The sequence below is a fragment of the Zingiber officinale genome, chromosome 7A, assembly GCF_018446385.1.
Source record: "Zingiber officinale cultivar Zhangliang chromosome 7A, Zo_v1.1, whole genome shotgun sequence".
Classification (NCBI taxonomy): Eukaryota; Viridiplantae; Streptophyta; class Magnoliopsida; order Zingiberales; family Zingiberaceae; genus Zingiber; species Zingiber officinale.
In genome coordinates, this window is record NC_055998.1 from 137,551,614 (window position 1) to 137,562,352 (window position 10,739).

General features: G+C 45.8%; 1 protein-coding gene across 1 annotated transcript; it reads left to right on the top strand.

The window, feature by feature from the left end:
- Positions 1 to 7,881: 7,881 nt before the first annotated feature.
- Positions 7,882 to 9,781, top strand: LOC122002776 (serine/threonine protein phosphatase 2A 57 kDa regulatory subunit B' alpha isoform-like). Its single transcript, XM_042558087.1, has 2 exons — positions 7,882 to 9,342; positions 9,405 to 9,781. The coding sequence occupies exons 1-2, from the start codon at positions 8,272 to 8,274 to the stop codon at positions 9,690 to 9,692; spliced, it is 1,359 nt and encodes a 452-aa protein (XP_042414021.1). The 5' UTR covers positions 7,882 to 8,271; the 3' UTR covers positions 9,693 to 9,781.
- The last annotated feature ends 958 nt before the right edge of the window (positions 9,782 to 10,739 follow it).

Genomic DNA, 10,739 nt, shown 5'->3' on the forward strand with positions numbered 1-10,739 from the left:
TGAAGAGATTTTTAAAGAGAAATTTTATTTTTTAAAATTTCCGGAAACAAATTAGGAAGTTTTAATTTGTTGATTGAAACTCTCCTAAATTGCTCTTTTGATTGTGGCCGGCCATCACAAGTTGATTGGAAAATTTTATTTTATTTTTCTCAATTAATTCATGTCAAGGAAAATTAAGGAAATTTTATTGTAATTAAATTTTCTAATTTGCCTAGGCCAAGGAATATAAAAGAAGGGGTGAGGGTGCCTTCATGAGACACAACCTCTATTGTTTTCTCTCCCTCTTTTCCTTGGTGTTGTGGCCGACCATCATCCTCTCCCTCTCTTCCTCTTGTGGTGGCCGAATACTTCATCCCTCTTGGAGTTCTTGTGGTGGTCGGATACTACTTGGAGAAGAAGAAGAAGAAGGAGAGAAAGCTAGCATCTCTTGGAGTTTGGTTAGTATTTTGGTTTTCTTCTTTGGTGAAGTTCTTCCTTTGTGGCCGAACCTTGCTTGGAGGAGAAGAAGGTGGTTGGTGGTTTCTCATCTCGGTAGATCGTTGCCCACACAACGTCCGAGGTTAGAAGAGGAATACGATAGAAGATCAAGAGGTTTTTCTACAAGGTATAACTAGTAATTTTTATTTCCGCATCATACTAGTTATTTATGGAAATAATACCAAATACAAGAGGCTTACGTTCTAGAATTTCGAATATGTTTTTTTCGATGCTGTGTTCTTTTGGTTTTTCTTTTCCTTGTGATTTGATTGTTCTCTTTGGTTAACCTAAAGTTATTTTAGGAAATTAAATATTAGCTTTCTATAAAAGGTTTTGTCTAGTCGGTGGTGGTTGCTCCCATATCCAAGAAGGTCATGTGTCTCGCCACGTCGAGACTGGGAACCAATTATGGAAATTAATATTTAATGGAATTAATAACTTAAGGAGACTTGGGTCGAACGTATAAAGTTCCGCAGAGATCCAAGTCAAAACCTAAAGAACAAATAGATTAAGTTTTGGATCAAACGTGTTAAGTTCAGCGATCCAAAATTTAATTTAAAGAACACATGGTAGCTAGGAAAAGGTTCGGACCTTTGTACAAAATTTTTGTACAGTGGAACCTATAGGTTTTCCGAGTAGCAACCAACAATTGGTATCGAGCTAGGGTTTTGCCTCTGTGTATTTGGTATTTAGTTTAATTATGCACATGTCATACATAATTTAGGCAAGTTAATAGTAGGATGTGCTAACTTTGTGGATGCAGGATCCAACTATTATGGCTTTTAGTTATTATGTGTGTGATTGGACCCTTGGACATGTCAAGGGCATTTATATGTGTGTGCATGATTGTATTAAAATACAGCAGGAGCTGTATTTAGTTTTATTAGGATTTTATTTTTGATCTAGATACATGTACATTCCTTTTATGGAATATAGGATCAAAAATGTAAAATTCTATTTATGTCGCGGATCGAATCTTGCAAAGTGTGGAACCTTCTAAGGACCAGAGGCGCAGCGGAACTAGGAGCAAGATGGATGCGACAGCGAGACCCGGTGGCGGTGGCCAAATATGGCAGCAGCTTGGGATGACAACACACGGAGGACAACTAGAGATAAAAGTCATAATAGTTGAAAATTAGATTTTCTATTTATTGCTTTTATATTGTGCTGTGTGTATATGTTAGTTTACATGCTTAGTAGGCTAGCATAGTTAAAATTCCTCATTTATAAATAACTAAGTGGGAGAGGGATTTTTAAATAAATCCCATGGTCTCCATTACTGGTTTGTAAGTGATGCAAACAAGCTTGCGCGTTGGCTCTGAGTGCCTTCCTCCATAACGGATGAGCTTGTTTGTGGATCACTAGAACAAACTTCCATTTCTGGATGACTATAGGAAGTTAATTAAGAGCGTGTGATCTTCCCCAACGGAAGAGGCATAATCTTATTAATAGACTTAGTGTCAAGTAATGGTATACACTTAGACACACCTAATACTATCCTCCCCATCGGAGTCACTGCTATTATTTGTGTGACCAAAAGATACCAACTATTAATTTTATTTGTCAAAAAGTTAGGTTGACAAGATAATAAAATTAATGGGTTAAAACCCTCCTTTTACAAATGTTGAATTTGTATACGTCCACACTAACGTGGCATACAAAATTCACGGTGTTTTGAGGTGTTGGTTAATTTAAAATAGTATTGTTTGAGGAATCAATATTATTCTAAATTTAGAGTTCTGACCAAAAGTTATTTGTGATTCTTAGGATGTCTTTCAACCCACTATCCATCATACTTCAACAGAATAGACTTACTGGACCAAACTACATAGATTGGAAAAGAAACCTGGACATTGTTCTTACTGCTGAAAGCTATAAATTGACTGAGCATTGCCCTGATGCACCCATCGGTGAATCTACCCAAGAGGAGATTGAATATCATAGGAAATGGGTAAAAGCGGATGAGATGGCGCGGTGTTACATTTGGCTTCAATGTCAAATGTATTGCAACATCAAGATCAAGTACCAACAGACTATGATATTATGAACAATCTCAAGGAACTCTTTGGTCATCGGGATAGGGCTTCTAGGCAAGAAGCCATGAGAAAGATAATGATAGCCACCATGCAAGAGGGTACTCCGTAAGGGATCATATCCTAAAGATGATGGCTTATCCGAACAAGATACGGATCCTTGGAGGAGAAATTGATGGGAAACCCGGATCGATATGATCCTCCAATGCTACCTAGAAGTTTTGAGCAGGAACTATAATATGAATAAGAGGGCTTATTCATTAGCGGAACTACTGAAAGCAGCAGAAGGATTATTTCGACACAATGCTCAAATTCACTATGTTGAAAATGGTTCTACTTCTAAACCGAAGGAAAGAAGAAGAAGAAACAAGTCGGTTCAAGAAAGAAAGTGAATAAATCTCAGTACGGGATTTAAAGTCGGAATGAAGAAGCCGAAGGGCAAGTGCTTCATCATGTAAGCAGGACATTGGAAGGCGGACTGTCCTCGTAGGAACCAAAACAAAGGTATATCTCATACTCTAGTTGTTGAAACATGTTTAGCGGTGTTATCTACCAACACCTGGTGTGTAGATACGGGAGCCACTGATCATGTCTGCAATTCCTTGCATGGGTTCCAGGAAACCCGACGACTATCTGAAGGAGAAATTACCGTCTACATGGGCAATGCTACTAAGGTGGCAGCTGTTGCAGTGGGAGACGTCTACTTATCTTTTAGTAGAAATAGAAATTTGATTTTAAGAAATTGTCTTTATGTACCCAGTTTTAGAAAGAATTTAATTTCAGTTTCTAAACTGTTTTTAGATGGATATTCAGTTTCTTTCAGTAACGATGTAATTATTAAGAGAAATAAAGTGATTTAGCCTCGACATTTTTCGAGCGGATTTAGCCTCGACTCGAACCATCTCTACATAGCATCGCCGGGCTGCTAGTTGATCCCCTCGGACTTCTCCAACTTGGTCTTCTACTGGGAACTTGATTTTCTGGCAGAAGGTGGAGACGACCGCTCGGAACTCGTTGAGAGCCGGTCGCCCCAAGATCACATTGTACGCGGAGGGAGCGTCGACTACAATGAAGTTAGCAGTCCGCGTTCTTCTGAGTGACTCCTCTCCCAGCGAGATAGCCAGCCGGACCTGTCCGACTGGCAAAACTTCATTACCGGTGAACCCGTAGTGGGGGGTTGTCATCGACAGCAACTCGGCTCGGTCGATTTGCAATTGGTCGAATGCCTTCCAGAAGATTTTGTTGACCGAACTGCCTGTATCAATAAAGATGCGGTGAATAGTGTAGTTAGCTATTACCGCTCGGATGATGAGAGCGTCATCATGCGGGACTTCGACTCCCTCGAGGTCCCTAGGCCTAAAGCTGATCTCAGGCCCGTTCACCCGCTCCTGACTGCAGCCCACCGTATGGATCGTAAGCTGCCTTACATGCGCCTTCCTTGCCCTGTTAGAGTCGCCTCTGGTTGACCCTCCGGCGATGATGTTGATTTCACCCCTCAACGCATTGCCTCTATTCTCTTCCTCTCGAGCGGATGGCCTGGGACGCTCGTGCGATGCCTGAGGTTGAGTCCTGGGCTGCTGATGATGTTTCCGCTCGGGGGATCCTCTTTCCACGCGCCGACCAGGGCTCTGGTGTCGACGTTGCGGGTCCGGCGAAGGTGATCGACGGCGATAGTTCCTTGGCGTAGGATGAGCGATTGGGGGGAGGCTCCGACAGTCGCGTGTGTTGTGAGTTGCTGACTGATGGAGTGAACAAAACATGAGAGTCCATACCTTCCCCCTGGGCTTAGGCCGATCGGCCGCTACTTGTTGAACGGCATGTGACCTTGCTTGCTGATGAGGCCGGGCGGCTTCTGCGCGGGGTCCCCTCGGTGGTTGATAATTGGAAGGCGACTTCCGCTCGGCATGAGCTGGTGGCTCGGATGGTGCTTCCCTTTTCCTCGCCATATGAGCCTCCTCCACGTTGATGTACTCGTTGGTCTTGTTCAACATGTGGTCGTAGCTGCGAGGCGGCTTTCTGATGAGCGAACGGAAGAAATCACCGTCCACAAGCCCCTGTATGAACGCGTTCATCATAATTTCTGAAGTGACCGTCGGGATATCCATGGCCACCTGGTTGAAACGCTGGATGTAGGCTCGGAGCGACTCCTTCGAGCCTTGTTTGATGGCGAACAGACTGACGCTGGTCTTCTGGTAGCGCCTGCTGCTCGTGAAGTGATGGAGGAAGGCCGTGCGGAATTCTTTGAAGTTAGTGATGGATCCATTCGGTAGCCTCCGGAACCATCGTTGTGTCGATCCAGAAAGGGTGGTGAGAAACACCCGACACTTCACACCATCTGTATATTGATGCAAAGTGGCTGTGTTGTCGAATTTACCCAGATGGTCATCCGTGTTGGTGGTCCCGTTGTATTCTCCAATCGCAGGGGGAGCATAGTGCCTTGGCAGCGGGTCTCTCAGGATGGCGTCGGAGAACTGTCGGTTGATCCGCTCGGGGGATAAATCCGCTAGGGGCGCCTTGCCTTTTCTGTTGTCACGCGCGGGGGCTTCGTCAGACGAAGATCCTCCGTCGAGGTTGGCCTGAGCGACTTTTGACGGTGTTTGGAATAAAACCCGATGGAACGGTATCGGGGCGGGCGGTGCTTCCACCTGAGTGTCGGTCAGACCTTTGTTCTGGTCCCATATTGAGAGCTACTCCGGCCGGTCGTCTGGTGCTGCTCGACCGCCTGATGCCGACGTTGCCTGTTGCGCTATCCGATCGGCTTGAGCCTTTTGCTGTTGCTCGACTATCTTGGCTACTCGTGCTTGGATGAGTGCGTCGAGCTCTTCGGGGGATAGTGTCACCATGAGTTGGCGTCCAGCTTCTTCCATCTTCTTTGCTCGGATTCAGGTGCGTTCCCACAGACAGCGCCAATTTGATCCTGTCCGAGTGCTGAGTTGATGGACTCTAGGGACGTGGCGCTCTCCGCTGTCTTCGACTGGTGATGTGGATCTTCGGCGAACCTGCAAAGAAGTCGAGCCGGGAGGGGTTTCCCGGCGACGACCCTCCGACGCTCAAGTCAGGCAGTGAAAAAGAAGAGGAGCAAGGCAACGCCACTGTGGCTACAGTGATGAGAATCGCATACCTCCGTCGAAGTCTGGGGGTCCTTATATATGACCCCGGGGAGGTGCAGGCACGCTTCTCAATGTGTGCACGCTTCCCCAAACATACCTTAGTAGGGTTGTGTCAGAAAAGCATGTCTGACGCCATTCCGCAATCGTCCGAGCATATCTCTGATGTGATGGTGGAAACTTCCACCGTACGATACTCTGTCCGCTCCGACCGCCGACCATGCTGTTTGTCAGTGACAGGTGTCTCGAGAATGATGTTACCAGCTGTCCGTTTTGTCCCGTTGCGCGTCTTGCTTGTTCCCGGGCCGAGCGGACCGGTCGCTCGGCGCTCATGGCCTCAGGGAATGCGCATACCTCGGACCGGACGGGGAAGCCCTGCTCATGTGCTCGGATGGGATTGCGCCTTATTGTCCTGTGGTTCGGCCGAGCGGCCTGTCCGCTCGGCCAGAGACTCTTTTAACTTGAGCATCGGAAACCCGACCCCCTGGTCGGGCTGTCTTTCGTCCGGCCTGGGAGACTCCTGGCCGGATACTCGGTCGACCCTCCAGTCCGTTCGGCATGACCTCTGTCCGCTCGGCACAACCTTGAGATTGACCCTCTTGACCATTGACCTCCACGTACCGTTGACCTCTCGCCAACGAGGGTCCCTGTTCTTATCACCGGATCAAGTATAGCTGGGGTACTATTATTACAACATATGATAGATAAATGTGAAGAATGTTTCCTTAATTACAACATCACGAGGAGAATTAAATTTAGATGTGTACTATATTTATTTCTGAATGCGCGCATTATTTATTTTATTTTCTTTAAAATATCAAGTAAATATTAAATTTCATGATTTGCATCTTTGCCAGTCCATTCTTTGATTTACCCACCAACCGTCCATAAAGTAAACAGAATTGAAATGGGAGATAGATAGTAAACAGAACTGAAGGGACTGAATCCTAAGATAGACAGGATGTAAATGTTTGCATCTGGTATAGCTCACTCTCCCATCTATCTTACTTTCTAATCATCTTTGATTCTGCATGATCATCTTATCATGATAACGCGGTGGTAGAAACCCGCCCATCATCGATCCAAAATTTTCACTATGATAATGCAATAGGAGAAATACAACCCAACATCAAGAACGATAACGTTAAGGATTCATTGAGTGGCCCGGTGAGACCACTCCGATGTCAAAGTTAGCATTGAGATTTGATAAAGATAAAATGGAGAAATAATAAGACAATGTATAAGTAGATGATAGTATAATCCCCCCTTTGGAGATCATTCTCCTCCTCTTGAAACGATAGCATAATCCCCCATCTCTATATCAGTCTCCTCCCCTTACCTTATAAGGAAAAGTCCAAAAACACTCACCCTTAAAAGAGAAGGGAGAAGTCCAAAAAAATCATCCTTAAAAAAAATATTATTAAAGAAACATTAAAGGATGTGTTTGTAATCGTCATACCCTTTAATATTAGTAAATGTCGTATGTCAGAAATTCGGAAGGTTGGCAGCTCAATGATTCGATTGGTCGGAAGGTCGGTCAGTTTGGAGGTCGGGAAGATCGACAACTTGATGGGTCGACAAATTGAATCAGCTCAGAAGTTAAGAGATTATTAATATGTCACATGGAAATCATATTGACTAAGTCTTGAAAAGTGCCACATGATCCATATATTGATCGAAACTTAATCTTGCCACATAACTTCTCTATTGCTTAGGTCAAGGATCACTTGTAATCATCACATGTACCTTAGTTACTTTCGTATCATCTCCATTGGTATAATTGGGATAGTAAATAGATAATTCTTTGCCACATAAAATCTTAGAGTTGAATCAACTCTCGGGGTTATCTCTGTACCCTCTGTAACTCAACCTCCCATCTACTTATTTCCTTAGATATCATAATTTATCTCCTCCGTATTAATATTGGAATAAACGAGCAAAAACAGTAGGACTAGCATTTCACCTTTACATAACATAACTTACCACTTAGTTACTTCTCTATCAATCATCACATGATAAAAGATGATTCATTCATCCCAATATTTCTATTAATCCATCCCTAAATTAATATAAAATTAATAAATCATGAATAATTATAATCATTAATACAAATGGTGAAAATATAAAAAACAGATATATTCAGATGTACCAAATTCATATAATAATATCCTATATTTCAATGCTCGTATCATTTCGAACGGACTTTCCTATCAGTCTATCATGATTTATTTTGCTCCGTGATAATTCTTGAACGGACTGACGGGGCACGGGGACCAGCATAATCGCCCTTTGCCCAAGGAAAGTAAACAAAACTGAGAGGAGAAGGAGCCGGCCGACTGCGGCAGCAATTAATCCAACCATTCTGCTGCCACGTGGCTATCACATGCGTGCCCGCATGAATACGCGGGTCGTCCGGATGCCTTTGTCCTGTCCGCTTGATTTCTTTGTCCGATCCGATGGATTGCCGCCATGTTCGGAGCTCCCAAGCCGAGCAAGCAACGATGCTCTTGTTCTTAGCTACCGACGGACGAAGCTCCGCTGTCCCTTTAACCTCGCCTCGCGTTTCCCATGGCCTTCGGCTTCGTCACTCTTGAAACTCGATTCGTGTTCATGGTTGCGCTGGAGAGTTGAGAAGCAGAGCTACACGGTCGACCATGGGCTTTTTCGGCCCGAGGCACGCCGTAAAGTCGCCTCCTTTACCCCAGCGGAAGTCCACCACCCTTCGGCGGCTCTTCGACCTCGACTCCCAAATCGACGCCCTGTCGCCGTACCCTCCCGCCGCTCCCTCCGCTGATGCAGAGACCAAACAGCTTCTTTCCGCCATTTCCTACTGCACCACCGCCGTGTTCAACTTCGTCGACCCTGCTGAGTCGCCGGCGCAGCAGGACCTCAAGCGACGGCAGCTGTCGCACGTCCTCAGCGCCGTCCGGGAGATAAAGGCGCTTCCTTTCCTCGACGAAGCTGTCTGGAAGCCGCTCCTCGCCATGCTCGCCGCCAACCTCTTCCGCCCGCTCCCTCCGCCGGCGCACCCCTGTTTGCCGCCGGACCTCCTCGACGAGGACGGCGGCGGCTACGCGATGGCGCTCGCTCCCGATTGGCCCCACCTCCACATCGCGTACGACATCCTCTCCACGGCCGTGGCCGAGGCCGACGAGCGGACGCTCCGCCGCCACATCGACCGCGGGTTCCTCCGCGGCCTCGTCTCGCTGTTCCAGTCGGAGGACCCGCGGGAGCGAGACCGGCTCAAGGTGGTGTACCACCAGCTGTACTCGAAGCTGGCCCCGGACCGCGGGTTCATGCGGAGGCAGATGGTGTGCGCGCTCGCGCACCAGGTGTTCGACGCGGAGCCGCGGCCCTTCGGGACGGCGGAGCTGCTAGAGATCTGGGGCAGCATCATCTGCGGCTTCGCCGTGCCGCTCAAGGAGGAGCACCGCGTGTTCCTAAGCCGCATTCTGGTGCCACTGCACAAGGCCAAGTGCGTCGGCGCGTACCACCGGCAGCTGGCCTACTGCGTGACCCAATTTGTGGCCAAGGAGCCGGAGCTGGGGGAGGTGGTAGCGAAGGGGATCCTACGGCATTGGCCGTCCACCAACTGCCACAAGGAGGTGCTGCTGCTGGAAGAGCTGGAGGAGCTGGTGGAGTCGTCGGACGTCGGCGACTTGCAGAAGGTGGCCGTGCCAATCTGCAACCGTGTAGCCCGCTGCTCCGGCAGCACAAACTCTCAGGTCAATAGCTCCAAAGCATTCTGCTACTTTTGCTCTTAATTAAGCCGATGCGATCTGTTCAGGTGGCAGAGAGAGCTCTGTGCATGTGGAACAATGAGCAATTCGTGAAGATGGCGTCGCGGTGCTGGGAGCAAGTTCTCCCGGCCATCGTGGAATCCGTGGAGAAGAACATCGAGTGGCACTGGAGCAAATCGGTGCAGGAGTTGGCCACCTCGCTGAAGAGGATGCTGGAGGAGGTGGAGCCGGCGCTGTACTCGAGGTTTCTGCTGCAGCTTCAACGCAAGGAGGCAGACATGGCGGAGGAGGAGAGGAAGAGGAAGATGAGGTGGGAGAGACTAGAGATGGCTTAGCTGCTTGCTCAATTCGCCGATGCTTGTGAATAATTGCTAAGAATACCACTTATCCAGTGGAGATGAAGGGATGGGACGACTTGGTCAAATAACCACGACCGAACAATTTCGTATTCACAGAAGTTAGTTTCGTATATTGGTTAACCTTTGCCTATTAACTTTCTAAAAAATTTATTTTTTAGATACAAAATTTCTTATTATATTTTTCGATATTCTCCCTTAAACGAGATATATTTTCGACTTTCTTAAGAATTTTGAGGGCACCTAATGAGATATTTCAAATTAACCATATAGTGATTTTCATCAACTTACATACTTTCTTTGTTTTTTACCCTTCTCGATATGCACCTTGATGGGAGATCTATGTGTCCGATGGGTCTAGTGGCTAGCGCATGAGGTATTGTCACAATGAGGTCTGGGGTTCGAATCTCAGTAAAATCGAGGTAAATACCTCCCTTATGTGTTAGTCATTATTCCACTAGTAGAATTTTGGCTTTTTTTACTTCGTATATTCACCGAAGTCATAGATAGATAATTACCGAAATAGACGCACGTGAAGTAATAGAGTACTATTTTACTTCATCCTATTACCGAAGTCGTATCCAGGAAAAAAGCGAAGTCTTTGACCGGTTCAAGGAGGCAAAACCGGTTCAAAGTTGGACCGATGCTGAAGGAAAAAAACATCTTTTACTTCGTTTGTTTTGTAAAGTGTCGAAGTAAAAAATGATATATGACTACATGATTTAAATGGATTGCCGAAGTAAAATAATATCTATTACTTCATCGGTTGTGTAATGTGCTAAAGTAATAGATGATATGTAACGTCACGGTTTATATTGATTGGCGAAGTAAATATAATCTATAACTTCATCATATTTTTTATTAATCGAAGTAGTTGGTATTATGTTACTTCATAGTTTATATTTATTAACAAAATAATTGATTGTCAAGACTTCATTGTTTTGTATTATACTGAAGTAATTGATAAGATATGACTTCGCAATTATTAAACTGTGGTGAAGTAAATGTTACCTTTGACTTCGACAC